Source organism: Euprymna scolopes, chromosome 35, assembly GCF_053919585.1.
Source record: "Euprymna scolopes isolate OS-2025 chromosome 35, ASM5391958v1, whole genome shotgun sequence".
Classification (NCBI taxonomy): Eukaryota; Metazoa; Mollusca; class Cephalopoda; order Sepiida; family Sepiolidae; genus Euprymna; species Euprymna scolopes.
In genome coordinates this window covers 32,603,125-32,619,757 of record NC_136516.1, presented here as the reverse complement: position 1 = coordinate 32,619,757, position 16,633 = coordinate 32,603,125, and the positions used below count along the sequence as shown (strand labels likewise).

General features: G+C 34.4%; 1 protein-coding gene across 3 annotated transcripts in view; it reads left to right on the top strand.

Annotated features, from left to right (window-relative positions):
- The window catches only part of LOC145259797 (dmX-like protein 2), a 441,223-nt gene that overhangs the window by 326,511 nt on the left and 98,079 nt on the right, over positions 1–16,633 (top strand). For all 3 annotated transcript variants that reach the window (XM_080117569.1, XM_080117571.1, XM_080117568.1), the window contains 3 exons: positions 2,994–3,148; positions 7,322–7,441; positions 16,457–16,554. In XM_080117569.1, coding sequence (XP_079973695.1) covers positions 2,994–3,148; positions 7,322–7,441; positions 16,457–16,554 — 373 coding nt within the window. The remainder of the gene's footprint in view (positions 1–2,993; positions 3,149–7,321; positions 7,442–16,456; positions 16,555–16,633) is intronic.

Genomic DNA, 16,633 nt, shown 5'->3' with positions numbered 1-16,633 from the left:
TCTAGTACAGGGCAGAACGATAAAATTATCATCCTAGAAAAAATGCGACACAATTCCATTTCATGAAAACTGGTTTTATTTTTGGCCAGTTGTGTACAAATCCCAAGAGCGATAGGAGCCTTCTATCATGTCTGAAAGTGACACAATATTCAACAAGCGAGATCGGAGATGCGCCGCTGTACAACTCATACTCTCTACCAATCCAAATTATGACAACAGCACCCTCAAAATGCATTGCTGGATTGCCACGAATAACAGTGGGGATGTGCCTAGGGTGATGAAAACAAAGTTTCCAGCCATGATTATGATCTTTGGTATGGATTTAAGTGAGGGCCACATCATGCCATCTCACATCTAAGTTGGCTTGAAAGTCAACAATAAAGATGTGCTTAAGAGTGTGGTAATCCTCTGTTGCAATCAGGTAGAAGCTGGCAGACCCTGAGTGTGGCAGCAGGACTCGGCGCCAGCCCACAAGTCCAAAGAGACCCAGGCTTGGCTTCGAAAGGAGTGCTACGACTTTATACCCTTCTCTCACTGGCCTCCCTCCTTCCCGACCTGAACCCGCTGGATTACTTCGTTTGGTCATAAGTCAAGAACATCACCAACATGACCTCCCACAACACCAAAGCCAGCCTGATCACCGCCATTCGCCAAGTATTTGCTGAGCTTCTGCCAGCGCTTGTGGAAAAGGCATGCTCCCAGTTCAGTATTGAGATTGAAGGCAACTGCATAGAATAGATAGCAGATAGATCCAGGTCCGGCCATCAGTGTATTTCTTTTTGAAAGAACATTAACTATCATAGCTAGTGTATAAAAAAAATAAAGGAAAAGAGGAATTTATTCATTTCCCCCCCCCCCCCATTCTTATCTGACTTGGTCACAATTATGCATTATTCAAACTACTGTTCTCATCTTGGTTATTTGCACAACGTTTCAACCGATATAACGTCAATTTTTTTTTCAAGTGCATTTGTCAAACTATGGAATGTTTATGTCAAACTGTGGAGAATCTGTACAGAATTTCAAACCGTTCTTGTTCTATCAGCCATAATTAAGCAGAACATGGCAAGTGAAATATACTTTAGCTTTGGTAAGCAATCACCTAGAAATGGTGTCTCACTAAAAACACTTATTTTCATCATCTCTCTCTGGATTAGCACCAGGATGGTATCTGCTCTACAAAAATCTTATTTCAACTGAAAAAATAATTGTCAAAGAGTTTGGAAGGTAAAATGGACATTAAACCGAATATGATAATGGTTATAGTCACTTTTGAAGGAATGTTATGTACGTCATGTTTGTGAACCTCAACTAGACACCAAGCATCAGCATCATATACATCAACCAACTAGTGATGGGAGGATTCCAATATTTTTCCTGATTCTGACACAGTTACCAATTCCGATTCTGATTATTTATAAATCTGTTGTGGGAGGTCATGTTGGTAATGTTCTTGACGCATAACCAAACAAAGTAATCTAGCGGGTTCAAGTTGGGGTAGGAGGCAGCGAAAGAAAGGTACAAAGTCGTAGCCCTCCTTCTGAAGCCAAGCCTGGGTCTCTTTGGACTTGTGGGCTGGCGCTGAGTCCTGCTGTCAAACCTGCTTCTACCTGATTGCTCCAGGGTATCAACCACCCTCTTCAGCATATCCCCAGGTACACTTTGGTGTTGACTTTCGAGCCAATTTTGAAGATGTGAGGTGGCATGAACTGTACCAACTATAAAGTTGTTTTTTCCCAATTATCGTAAAAACAAATGTTAAAAACGCCTATATTTTCTCAAACATAAAAATATGCTTATGGGGGGGGGGGTAATCTCTAGATTTTAATCTTACTGGTAGTTTAAAATCAGTAAAAATTTATTTTATTATTACTACCAGTAGTGGAAGATTTTGTTTTAAAAAAAAAAAAAAATGAATAAAATAAAATAAAAAAAGATGATTAAAAATTTTTGGCCTTGTAAAAATAGGCACAAATTTTTTCGATACTGATTCCGTTACCCTAAAAAGTTCAGATTCCAATTAATCATCCCAATACTAACAACAATAAACAGCATCATCGACCTGATAAAAAACAAAAATGAGAACAGTCATCCCAATAATACAAATTATCAATTCTTATTTTAAAAATTTCTAAAACTTAAAATAATGTTAGTAAAATTTTAGTTAAAAGTCCAAAATAGTTAATAATCACTAACTCGTAAACCCACAAAAGCAACATATTTGGTGCTAGTTTGAATCACGAGTTTTATCTAGAGGAGAAAATGAAAAACTGTCTTTAAAAAATTGTTTTCATTAATAACTAATTTTCTACCTTATCGTTTTTCATCATTTTTTGATATTTTAATTTCTGCAACATGACAATTGAGTAGCTACCATGGGTTTTATTTGAAATTCATTATTTCGATTTTTATTAATGAAAAATATTTCAAAGACAGTGAAAATTAAGTTTCTTAGTTACCTCCCTTGGATAAAACCTGGGATCAAAACTAGCGCCATATAATTTGCACTAGAATGGAATTTGCTAACGATAACCAAGTTTTAACTTTTATAATGCTTTTTATGTCTCACTTTGATGCAATTTGTCTTGACATTGCACTTTTAATGGGGGATCGCAACAACATTCCACATTTAATGGGGGAGGGTCGCAACAACATTCCACATTTAATGGGGGAGGGTCGCAACAACATTCCACATTTAATGGGGGAGGGTCGCAACAACATTCCACATTTAATGGGGGGAGGGTCGCAACAACATTCCACATTTAATGGGGGATGGTCGCAACAGCTTTCCACATTTAATGGGGGAGGGTCGCAACAACATGCCACATTTAATGTGGAAGGGTCGCAACAACATTCCACTTTTAATAGGGGAGGGTCGCAACAACATTCCACATTTAATGGAGGAGGGTCGCAACAACATTCCATTTTAATGGGGGAGGGTCGCAATAACAGGTCTTCTTATGGATTATGAAAAAATTATTTTTTATTTTCAGAATCAATGGATGAATGTGGCATCAAATTTCTTCTTGCGATGCGATTCCATTCATATTTGTTGCGAACATTACCACCAAACCAAAGATTATCACTGCAAAAAGATGGACTGCGTTCACACTACATTGTATGGGCATTCCATTCAGAAGCGTCTGAGGTAAGAACAAAAACAACTTTGTAATGGTGACCACACCTCTCTTTGGCCTTTGAGATGATTGGATCGTGGAGGAAAGAATGAGAAAAACAAACGTAATTTTGTAGATGGATCTTTTTTTTCAAATGGTAACATATGCATATGAGGTGACATGTTGTCGATTAAAGCAACGAATTAGCGAAAAAAGAACTCTAGTTTGAGACAGTTGAGAAAAAGTAAACGATAGTTTACATGGGAATGAGTTATTGCTGAATTTTGAGAATTTGGTGTTCACTTTTGGTTGTTGTTTCATTCTTCACGTACAAATTTACGATCATTTGGGACTGAGAGAAAGAAAAGAATGAAGATTGCTGCAGCGTATGGTAATAAGTGAACGTTTCGTTGTAGGGGAAACATGAACACACAACTTTGTTTGATCTCAACTTAAAAGAATTTTCGTGACTAAAATAGGAATTCATTCTCAGAAAAAAATATTGTTCAATCATGAAAGACTATAGACAATCTTTCAAACTTATTATAGAAAGTAAGTTTAAACGTGAATGTTACCACAACCCAAGTGATGATCAGTATTTGTAGTGCTAGGAAACAGCGCTAAAAAGGTGCTTATTTTAGTGCTTATTTAAAATTACACTTAATTTAAAAAAAAAATAATAATTTTTAAAATACAGAAAAATCTTATTGATGCACATACGTGTTACAGAACAAAGATGCCACATTCCAAAGATCACATAAATTAAGTTGTTTTTATTTTTTTTTAATAAAATCAAATTTTACGAAGAACTGAAACAAAATCTGATAACCGCCATTTTGTTTTAAAATTAAAAGGTGACAATTCAGTTCGACTACAGAGATTTTGCTTGTATTCAAAATAATTAATTTTAATTGCTAAAAATCGTAAAATTTTATTTTCTTAGTTAAAAAAAGAATAAAATACTTGATCAATTTACGTAATTTTTTTTTTTTTCATCTTCAATTCGTAACAAGTGCATACATCATAAAGATTTTTCTGTCTTTTAGTTTTGTTTTTTTTTTCTTTTCAAACTATCTCCTCTGAAACTAAAAGTCGCAAAGTGATGCTAGGGGCCTCAAATGATCAGATTTTTTTATGGGCTGTTCTTCTATGGGTCTTTAGCCGGTTAAAATTGTTTTTAAGGGCTCAAAAATAGGTCAAAATTGAAAAAATTGTTAAACATTTTGTACATAAAACTTAGTTTATTTTTAATTTTTAATCAGTCCGTATGTGCATCACATTTGGTACAGTTTTGGTTTCAATTCTAGCTGATGGCACCCAAGTACTTTTTTTTTTTTACTTTTGAAATTACAATTCTATAATAATATATGTGAAATCTGAACAAATTAAAATATCAGATTTAAGCATATTTATGACTGAGCAAAGCGGGGCACTTCCCCCAGTTATTTAGTACTGGGGGAAGCGCCCCGCTTTGATCAGTTTCCCTGTTCAGTTTGCAGAAAAGGAAGTCTGGTGTAATTCAATTTTCTGTACGATTTTAGATTTACTAATATTTCGTTCACCATTCAATACTAAATTTACTTGAAACATTCTTAATCCAAAAATAAAATATTAAATTTAACTAACAAACCAAAACAACAAAGAAAATTTTATGTGGAATGTTCAGACAATATCACACAAATGTTAAAAATTAACTGTAGATTTTTTTTATCCATTTAAGATTATTTTCCAAACTTATTTATAACAAAAGGGGGGAAGAATTTTCTGGGTTGGAATATAGCCGTGTAACATTTATTATTTTGTTTTTGACATTGAAGTTTTTTTTTTGTTTTTTTACATCAAGTGGCTTCATGTCTTGTCTGGAGTAATTTCTCGTTTAAAAAAAAAAAAAGTTGTAGCCATGTTCTAAAATTTTCCAAAGTAATATTGTTGTATATTGGTTTATATTGGAGGAGATGATATATTAAAACATGTCATGTGTTGTCTAGTGGATGTAAGATATTGTTCTTTTAACAGACAATTAATAAACGTATAAATCGTATGTATGTTGTTTAGCCGGAGGACATGATATTGACGTGTAAACTGAATCATGTTGTATCAGACTTATCGCACGGGATATTTTTACAGTTCATATGTAAGAAGAATAATATATGCTTCATACCTTTTGTTTTCTTGAAGACTTCTATCTTCCCGCTGCTCTGTGACAACCATGAAGCGATCAGCAACATATAATTGAGACAACTGTTCTTATTTGTGAAACCATTAAAACAACTCTTTATATTTTTGTAATATAAATTTATTATAGTTGTCTCAAATGGTTTTCACAAGATCTGCAGTTAGTCTACATTTTCTGTTCATACAGCCCGCTCCTAGCTGTTGGTCCACCCCTGTCTAGACGACTGTCCGCTCTGGTGGTCAATCCTCAACTCTCTCAATCTCTCCAAAACTAACTACATCACGTGTTCTCCCACGTCACCTAATTACATGTCTCAGACGAACCTAATGTTTCCAGCTAGTTATCTCTTTATCCAAATCCAAAAGAATGTTTACATCTATTTTCTATTTCGCATTCCTTTTGCGATTTACACGTCAATCATTTCTTCCTCAATTTAATTGTTTATTCTTCTAATCATAATAACTGATCCAGCGAGCATCCATCGCTCAAATCAATTAATAAGAATACAATAACAATAATAATGATGTTTTGGCCATTGCTCCCGCTTGCCACAGTTAACAGATACTACGCTATGATCACAGCCTAAAGGGTCGTAACATTACAATATGACTGTAAATTTTGTAATTTAAGTTTTTCAGTTGATCAACATTTGTTGACTTCAGATTTCGGGTAATATGAGAGAAAATGATCACAAGGTAAAGCTGGAGAGGGTGGACCTCTGGCCAACAAAAAGTATCTAAGCAGCTATGTCTGCATTCCCCAGTAGGTGATTAACAATAAACTAACAACTTCTCAAAGCAAAAATGTAAAGCCTGAGAGGGTGGACCACTTAAGCTTGCACACACAATACTTCAGCCTTACAGAGCAGGACTGTTATTGCAGTAGATTTCCATCCTGTTGGACTGATTTCCGATGACGTATCCTCAACTGGGTAAAACATGGACAACAGTTTTCTGACCATCAGACCCGAGTATGACACTGTGCAGAGTTTGAGTAATATGTTTTGGCAGTTTTTCAGCTGCTCAACATTGAATCCATGTCTAGGCTTAGGCAATGAAAAGGAGTGGGGGAATTTATTGATAGTGAATTTGGCTAGACGAGTGTTTTTGTGAAGGATTGGCAAAAGGGGACTATAGATTAGAGCTCAGTCGAACACGTGCCATGAAAACAGCGATAGAACTGGGACAGGCTCACAGCGTTTCTTCTGTGAGAAAGAAGCTGCAAAGAAGAGAAAAGGGTATCACCTACAAGATTACGAAGTCTGTTTTGAACTCTGTCAAAACAAGATAGGGTGCTTTGAGCAGCTCCTGCCCAAATGTGGCAACAGCATTCCATCCTAGGACGTACTTGGCTCTTGTACAGGTAGAGAATTGCTCCAGCAGTGATGAGATATCTACTGGAGCCGTAGAATGCTCCAACCCTTTTTCCAGTGACCTTGGCTACGGATTTGATGTGTGTGTGCAGATCAGGAGTGAAGATCAGACCAAAAAGTTTGTCTCAATATGGGGCGTCCTCAAGGTGAGAGTCGTTCATTTCAATATGGGCCAGATGTGGATCTAAAACATTCTCAATAGAGACTTGTCTCTCTACAACCACAAAAATTTCCTTAATTCTCTCTATTATCTCTTCCTAAAACTAAACGCAAATTTCATGAATAAAGTTTATTTCCTAGAATTTCCCGCCTGTGGAACTATATACAGTGGGTTGCTTACCAGCTGACTACTACGTGGTAGTTTTCAAGTCTAATGTAAACAAGTTCGTATTGAGCTATCCGCTCTAATTATCAATTTCCATGACTACCAACCATCAGTGTTGTCTCATGTGACATTCATTAACCCTTATCCTCGAGTGGCCCTTAGCCCTTGATAATAAAAAAAAAGTCAAACAGTGATATACAACACCACTGCCGTCAAGCTTCGTTAATGTCTGATCAATTGTGGTGTAAAAACAGAAAAATATTGTACTGTTGAATTCTGGATATATTGTCAAAGGTCAAAGATTGAATCGAAACTTTTTGATTTACTTTCAGGAACTGCTGTCACTTGTTCCCAGCATGAAAAAAGGGGAACCTACATGGAATGACTTAAAGCAGTATGGTGCTGGCTGGTGGATTACCAACATCAACCAATTGAAACGAACTATAGAAAAGGTAAATGTTTTCTGTTTTTTTTTTTACTATTGTTCATTGTTTTGGCTAATTTAGATTTCAACATCAAATGTGTGGGTAACATCTTCAATAATGTTTTTGTACAAGCTTTTTGTGTTCTTTTTTTATACAGATTTTTTTGCGTTTAATTCAATCTTTTTCTATTTTTTATTTATTTATTTTTTTTTTTTTAAATAGTCAGCAACAAACTTAAATAAAACGTGAATTAGCTTTTTCTTTTCCTTCTTCCACAGTGTCGGTCCTGGATATAACCTTAAACTATATCCAATGCCATTGCTCCTAAGTCCACTCTGACCCGAAGTGGTAGTACCTGTTAGGGTCTCAACTATGGGTTAAATAGAAACCGACTTGAAAACAACAAATATATTCTATTAAAAAAATCTTTCTTCAAAATCTTTGGATTCAGCATTAAATAACCTGAAAAGGGTTGATATGCCGTAAAACAAAAACAACCAACCAACCAATCCACAGTCTCATTGGCATAAATGTGATTTCTTTTGCTTCAGTATTCTTAAAAAAATACTTATTCGAGTTAAGCATGCTGTTAGAGTGAAGACATTTGGCCTTACTCGCCTAACTAGACGCATGACCTTACGCCTTAAAAAAAATACATAAGCAAACTGCATCTTTTGAAAACATTGGAAAACTGAGTAATTTTCTTTTTTCAGTGAAAATCATTTTAATTTTGTCTGAGACTTGCAGTGGAATCCACCCTAATCACAGAAGATTTTTTTTTTTTTTTTTTTTTTAGAGTAATGTGTTTTTCCTCTCATCTTTTTGGTGATGTTAAGAGAAAATTGAACATCCAATCGGGATGATGTGCATCACATGGTTGGTGTGTAAATTTGGATTGAAGCATTACTTAGTTGTTCCCCGACAAAAGGAGGGTGGACCTGTAAATTCACTCTTGTCCGTTTTTCTGTTCGCACTTTTCTCAATCACTACGCCTTGGAATTTTAAAAAATTTTGCACAAACATTAAACATGATATGAGTAATAAAAAAAAGTAACAGAATGGATTTTCCAGGAAGACACAGGTTGCCCCTCTTAGGGGTGCCTTTCGTGTTAAAATGGCTAAAATTGACACTTTTGTGCTTATTAAAAAAACTGATGCCTTGGATTTTTATAAAACTTTCTGAAAAGTTGTAACTAACTGATTTCTATATAATTTTGTTTGTCTATACTTCACGATAACTCTTGGGTGTGACCCAGGGGCTCTTGCAGGGCTAATAAAAACACTCCATTTTGGGGACTATTTTACCATATTTGTCCAAAATTTTCTGTGTATGTTCATTTAGTAGTTTTGCATGGTGCTGAACTCAAATTTAAATGTTAAGGCCAGGGGCAAATGATGGACTTAGTCATTTCTTTTTTTTGCATAGTGCAGAACTAAAATTTACAGATGTTAAGACCTAAAACTACACCATTTGTTTATTTTCGCCAGGATTTGACACCCCCCAGGGACTTCTGGGACTGAATTGGGGGGGGGGATGCTGAACTTTGTCATTTTTTTTATGCCTCGTTCACTGTTCATTCACAGGGGACCATGCATGCTTCACTTGTTTTCCAATGTTTTCATTTCAACTTTACAGCATATTGCTTTCAAATGATGTGGCTTGCTCCAATTCAAATTTACACGCTAACCACGTGATGCACATGAGCCAGATTTGACTTTGATATAATCGCCAACAAGATCGAACATTAAATTTTCTCATCTAAGGCAACCGCTCATCACAACAATCAGAAAAAAAGCATATTACAAAGTCTTTGAATAGGGTGGATTCCACTGAAAATCTCAAATTTTTTTTTATTTTTTTATTTATAAAAAAATGACAGCATTATTTGGTTTTTCAGTGTTTTCATTAAAAATAAGTTTTGACATTTTTCAACTATTTATTATATTTTTTTCAATTAATTTATCACTTAACCAGACGAGTGACGAGTTGGAACTTCTAGGTGCTGTGTGTGCCTCTCTTGGCATTGTTCCCAGCCATCCTGGACTTCTCCTTGCTACTGGACTCGAGGAGTACTGATTCGGGAGAGGTGTGGTTGGGGATTGGACAACTCTTACTACATTATTACATGCGCAGCTGGTCCTACAGGGGGTGTCATTTGTCTCTCAAAACTGAATGGAAGCATCATAATTTATCACAAGGAAGACAACACTTAATGTTCTTTAATGAAAAATGAGTTATTCCCCTTCACTGCTTATGACTCAACTAATCAGTTTTGAGCTTTATGTAGCTTTCATTAATAAAATTTATTAACTTCAATGAAACTGTCTATGCTTCTAACATATAAAGTTATCTTGTCAGATTTTTAAAATCAGATGCAAATTGCATCTAAGCTGATAAATCAAACTTAACTATAATTTATTTTTAAAACTTAGTCTGGCCCAGACAGTTGCTTATCTGAAACATTTTAGTAAAACTGCAGTTTAGTGGCTTGAACATAACAAGATGAAAAATGTGTGTGCAAGCGATAAATATTTTTATCTTGTTGTTTTTGTTAAATATCAATAAACTAGTCTGGGTGCCCGGCATTGCTCGGGTGTTTGGAGGTGTGTGTTGAGCAAAAAAAAAAAAAAGAAAAAAGTGGTAGTAGGTATCGGGCCTGGACCCATACAGCAAAGGAGGAAAAGAATGTGAAAAAGAAAAAAAAACGTGACATCTTTGCTGTTGCGTTCATTGCAAAACTGGAAGTGGCAAAAGTTTAAATTAAGGCTAGTCAATCAAAAAGAGGCGATAACTTTAAAAAAATATTCCTGAAAAAAATCGACCCCCTCCTTGTAGAAAAGTGCCTAGTTGAAGGCGAAGGAATTAATGTTTTTAGCCAATTTTTTGATATTTGTCGTCCGAAGGGGCGAGCTTCAAAACAATACCAATCTTGTGAAAATCTGTTGGCTCTGTTGAAAATTTTAGGTAGTGGTGGGACGATTAATCGGAATCGGAATCGTTAATCGTAAGAATCGTGTATTTTGGGAGGTATCGGAATCGGAATCGCATCGTTAAAAAATACCTTAATTTTCCGATTCCTTCATTACGATTCTTTTAGTCTGATGTTGAAAAAAAGAAAAAAATTTCCTGATATTTCTAACCGCAAGAGAGAAATGTAGCATGTTATAAAAAGAAACCAAAGAAATTCATTATTAACAGGGCAATGCTTAGTGCCCCTCCCTTACAAGGTTCATTCATTCAGATCTATTGTAATCAAAACTACAAAAGAGTTAACTTGAAAAGAAGTATGCAGGGCTCTACATTGCGAGTAAAAATAAAAAAAAAACGCTTATCTTTTTGGCGATTGTTTTTTTTTACTGACAAATCTTCTAATAGTGAATGAAAATGCTTTTTCAACTTATATTTTCTTAAAATAAAACGAGCAAAGTCAAATTATTTAAACAGTAAAAGGTTTAATAGAACAATGTACTTTTTTTTCTTTTTTTAAAAGAAGGCTTTTGAAAGAAATATCTCTAAAATGAAATTGATCACGTTGTATTATTTCGCAAAGTTTTGACAGTTGTCAGCTTCTTTTGATGTTTCCAAACAATCGACCCCATACCTATCTCTTCCAAACCTAAAGTTATTAAATAACCCCTTCGTTAATTCAAGGGTAATTAATTCAATTCAGTCAAGTTTTTTTTTTAATTTCATTGAAATAAAATCCATTTTTTAAATTTTTTTCTTCAGAAAGATAAAACCCTGAATTCGATTATATTAAAAGCAGAATAATATAATCTTTTTTCTAGAATTTTAAATTGAAAATTAAAAGTGTTTTGCGCAGTTTTTTGCCGAACGAAAAAGAAATTAATATATATATTTTTAAAAGGTTTTGTAATCAATTAATTTTTATGTCTAAATAATATTTACGATTAATTAAATAATTTCATTTTAAAAAGTATTTATGAATAGAATTTTACTTAAGACTTATAGTTTAGCAATATTGAACCACATCAACCATGTGTGAATTGAACACAGTCAACCAAAAAAAAAAAAATTCAAAAGAAAATGCATATTTGCATTTCATTATGTAAACTTTTATACATTGGTTTCAAAAATTAAATTCTATAAGTTTTTTTTGTTAACTACCGGTTGGTACAATTTACCGCCCCATCCCTTTATATTTTTTTCTTTTTGTCTTTTTTAGCGGATTTTTTTTTTTTTTTACACAGTGATCACCACTTATCAAGGCCCGGAAGCCACTCAGGGATAAGGGTTATTGCAATTACATTACGTTAGTGTGGAGATTTGATGAAGTGTTTAATTAGGGGGGCGGTTCATTAGGAATTTGTTAACATTGGACTTGAAGACATCCAAGTTGTAGTCCGGAGGGAAGCAGGCAGACGGAACAGAGTTCCACAGGTGTGCAGTTCTAAGAAAGAAGCTTTGTTCATGGAATCCGCGTTTTGATTTAGGCACATATATAGAGTGGGGGAAATTTTTCACAGTGGATTCAGCTAGACGGGTGTTTTTCGTGAAAGATTGGCGAGGGGGGGACCAGGGATTGGAGTTCAGACGAGCACCTGCCATGAAAATAATGATCAAACAAGGATAGCTCGCAACGTCTCTTCTGTGGGAGAGAGGTTGCAGGGTAGAGAAAAGAGCATCCCCCACTAAACCACGGAGACTATTTTGTACTCTGTCAAGGCATGATAGGCTTTTTTTAGCAGCTCCTGCCCAGATATGGCAACAGTATTCCATCCTTGGACATACTTGGCTTTTATATAGATAGAGAATTGCATCAGTAGTGAAATATCTTCTGGAGCGGTAGAAGGATCCCACCATCTTTCCAGCGACCTTGGCAACAGACTTGATGTACGTGTTCCATTTCAGATCAGGAGTAAAGGTTAAACCCAGAAGCTTGTCAAAACACGGGGCCTTACCCAGATGAGAGCCATCCATCACAATTGATGCCAGCTAGGGATCAGAGCGTTGATGATGTAAGGATAGGAGTTTGGTTTTGGATGCATTAAAGGTAACCAGCCACATCTTCCCCCACTAAACCACGCGCTCGAGATCAGAGGAGAGAGAATCCGAGAGAACTTTGTCATTTACAGCCTTTGATGTGTTGCCGTAGATGGTCGTGTCATCAGCATAGATGTCAACGAATAATTTAAGTATGTGTTTAGGGAGGCCATTGATGTAGATCAGGAAGAGAGTTGAGCCCAGGATTGACCTCTGAGGGACTCCAGCATTTATATTGCAGGCCTCCGATTTTTGTCGATCTACCACTACTCTTATGAGCCTTCGGAGAGAAATGATTTAATGATAGAGAACACATTTCCAGTTATACCGTAGCTGGAAATCTTGTGAAGTAGACCCTTATGCCATACCTTGTCGAAGGCCTTTGATATGTCAAGAGCAATTGCCCTAGAAAGGAAGCCTTTGTCAAGAGATTCACTAATCCTGTGGGATATAACCGTCAGCACATCTGCGGTAGATCTTGCAGAGCGGAAACCATATTGTGTGTCACTAAGAAGGTTATTCCTGCTGAGGTGGTTGACCATTTCTCTATTTAATATGGATTCCAGCAACTTACTCATAACACACAGGAGACTTATTGGTCTGTACTGAGAGGGAGAGGACTTATCACCTGAATTCTTAAACACAGGGCAAACTGATGAGGTCTTCCAGGGGGTCGGAAAGCACTTCTCCTTAAGGCAGCGCTTAAATAGTTTCGTAAGTATGGGAGCAAGTTCTGGTTGAAGCTTTTTTAACACTATAATTGGGATGCCATCAGGGCCAGTTGCCTTACTAGAATCTAGGTTCTTGATTAGCTTGGCGACCTCATGCACGGATATTTGTATGTTACCTAGCTTGTTCTGTGTTGTAGGAGGAAATATGGGGAGTTGATGGCCTGCGACGCATAGGGTAGAATTAGCTGCAAAGTTCTTTGCAAATAGTTTGGCCCTGTCTGACGCTGACTAGATGACCTCTGGTCCATTGATAATGGTTGGGATAGAACGCACAACGCCAAAGTCCAAAAAAAGTCTTCCATGGAAACTTTTTGAAGTTGATGAAGATGATGAGTTGAAAGCCATTTGCAAAGTCTGTCAAATTAAAATATCGCGAGGAATAAAACCATCTAACATGACCACAACCAACATGTTAAAACATTTAACTATGATGCATCCAAATAAATTGGAGGAGCAAAATAAAAAAGAAAAGGAACAAAAAATTACCAACTAGTTTTATTAGTGAGGGTCGAAATCGCAGTGTCTTTTTTTTTTTTTTGTCTACGTCACCATCTAGGTGTCACCAATTTTTTTAACCCTCCTTAACTTCAAAGAGTAAATACAATATATACAACTAAAAAAATAATTTTTAAAAATGCTGATTCTATTCATGAAAAATTCTTTTAACTAGAAATTAAAACTTAGGTAAAGATAGCTGACTGACAGCAACAGTAGCACTGGTTAACTACTGAACCACGTGGAAAGGTGTGAGGGGAGGAAAAAAAGGAAATTAAATGATGATAATAAATTATGATAACCGTCTTTGAAAGGCACTAAACTCCTAAAATTTACTTCTTTAAAATTTTAGGCGGCACTCCCCGGCGATTTTAAAGCACTCTCTCTCTCAAAAAAAAAAAAAAGATTTAATTTTTAAGTTTGGGAAAGATATATTTATTATAACCGAATTCTTGTACGAAGACTGGATCTACTTTATTGGACGTTAATTTGTGAGATAAGTAATTTTTCAATGTTTAATATGTTTTTAAAGTTTCAATTATCAATTAAATTTTTTTAATTGCGTTTATTTTTCAATTTATTTAAAAAAACAGGGTTTTAAATGTATTTTTCAAGGTAACAAGCTTCGAAAGAAGTCTAATAAAAAAAAATCACTTAATTTTTAATTTCAACAACCCTGAGAATTTAATTATTAAAAACATATTGAAATGTGACATTTTTTTATTTAACATTTCTATTAGTTCAATTAATTTTCTTTCAATAATTCATTTCACTCAACAAACTTCACAATTTTTTTTTTATCGTTTTCTGTAATTTTGGTAATTATGTTTGCTCAATTTTATCTAGTATTTCATTTGTTTTTTATAGTGGTATCATTTTTATATGTGTTCCTTTGATATACCCTATTTCAAAATTAGTTTGGCTAAACTTATTCTTCACGTTAGAAACAACGTGTAAAAGCAATGAAAAAGTAAGAAAAAATAATAGGTGTTAACTACTCCTTGTGAATTATGGAGGTCTGAAGAACTGCCGTCACAAATACAACTATCAATAGCCAAACAAAAAATCGTTTTTGAAATTCCTTTAATTGTAACTTTTTGCTATACCTACCTTTTTGGTATAAAACACAAAAACTTTCGATTAATGGTATTTCTCATATATGGTCGTTAACTTTGGAAAGGTTATTTTGTATCTACGGCGCCATGTCACATGGTATATTGTTTTTTTTTTTTTTTTCATTACGCACGTTCATTTATAAATTATTAAATTAAATATTTATCTTTTTTATATTTAATTAGTATATATTTTCTTTCTCTTCCGCTATATTTTTTTTTATTTAATTCATTAAATCTGTTAATTATGAGGACCAAAATAATGAATCGTGTGTATTTATTCTCTAATTTTCTTGTTTTTGTTCTGTTATATAAATTCTATTTTATTTGTTTTTTCTCTGAAGGATAAATTCTATTTTCTTTGTTTTTTTTCTGTATTCCAATTAAGTAAAATAAATTTTCTCTAAAATAAATTTTGCTAATTTTTCCGTTTAGTTTATTATATAATAATTTTATTTAAACCAAAACTAAAATATTTCTTCCAAAGTTAGGGAACATATTTGGGAACTACCGACCATAAGTATAAAACTACCTGGTATATTTCAAAACAATAATTCCCTAGGAATCGGAATCGGAATCGTACTTGGTATCGGAATCGTTAATCAATATTTTCCTGGAATCGGAATCGTATAAAAATTAGGAATCGTCCCAACACTAATTTTAGGCAAACATACATTTAAACAGATAGGTGGGATTTATATTATAGATGAGGAACCATGTCAAACTAAAATCTATTTAGCTTATTTTTGTAATTTTGAGAACAACGCACTTGAATTGTGTACATATGCTGAAATAATTGGTAACTTCCGTTTGTATGAAGACTCCATTGTTTTTTTGGGTTTTTTTTTTTTCTAGCAATGTAACATTTCGAGCATATTCTTAATTCTTAACTTGAAATTGTTTCTCATTAATATTTAACAAAGATAACAAAATAAAGCAATATTTATCGCTTTTATGTAATATTTTTCATCGCGTTATGTTCAGGCCACTAAACTGCATTTTTACCAATATCTTTACATAATCACCTAAAATAAAAATTAGCAAGGGAGATAACTCGTTTTTAAACCGAAGACTATAATAGTTGTCCATATTAAGTTTTAGAAATGTGCAAACAAATAAAAATTTAAAAAAAAAAAAAAAACTGCAATGACTTTACTGCATCTCAGACAACACTGAGTAGATACAATTAGTTATTAATCCCCTGATAAAGAAGGAATTGAACCTAGTAATTAACTCCCGTTCGTTTGATCGCACTTTTCTCAGTAACGACTCCTTGGATTTAAAAAAAAAAAAAAAAAAAAATTGCACAAACATTAGTCATGATGAAAGTAAATTTTTGCCAGAACGGATTTTCCAAGATAACTCTGATTGCCCCCCTAGGGGGCATCATAGGGGTACAATTGCTCCCAAATCATTCATCTGTTCACACTTTTCTCAATAACCACGCTTTGGAATTTAAAAAAAAAAAATTTGTACAAACATTAGTCAAAGTGAAAGTAAATTTTCCACCTGTGGAAGGGACCCCCACATGCTCGGCTTGTTAATTATATTATCAGCAAGGGAGATAACTCTATTTCAATTAAAGAATAAATGATTTCACTATCTAAGGTGATGCTGGATAAATATCACAGTCTATTACAAGATCTTACGACAATGTAAAACATTTAAACATTTTTTTTTTTTTCGATGTTTCTTCCAGGTGGCCAAAGCTTCTTTCCAAGCAAAGAAAGACCCGATGGATGCTGCCATATTCTATCTTGCGATGAAGAAAAAAGGAATTTTGTGGGGATTATTCAGGTAACCCCCTTTTTTTTTTCCCTTTTTTTTTTTTTACTTTATTTTTTGTCTTTAGAACATTTTGTTTGTGATGCTCCTT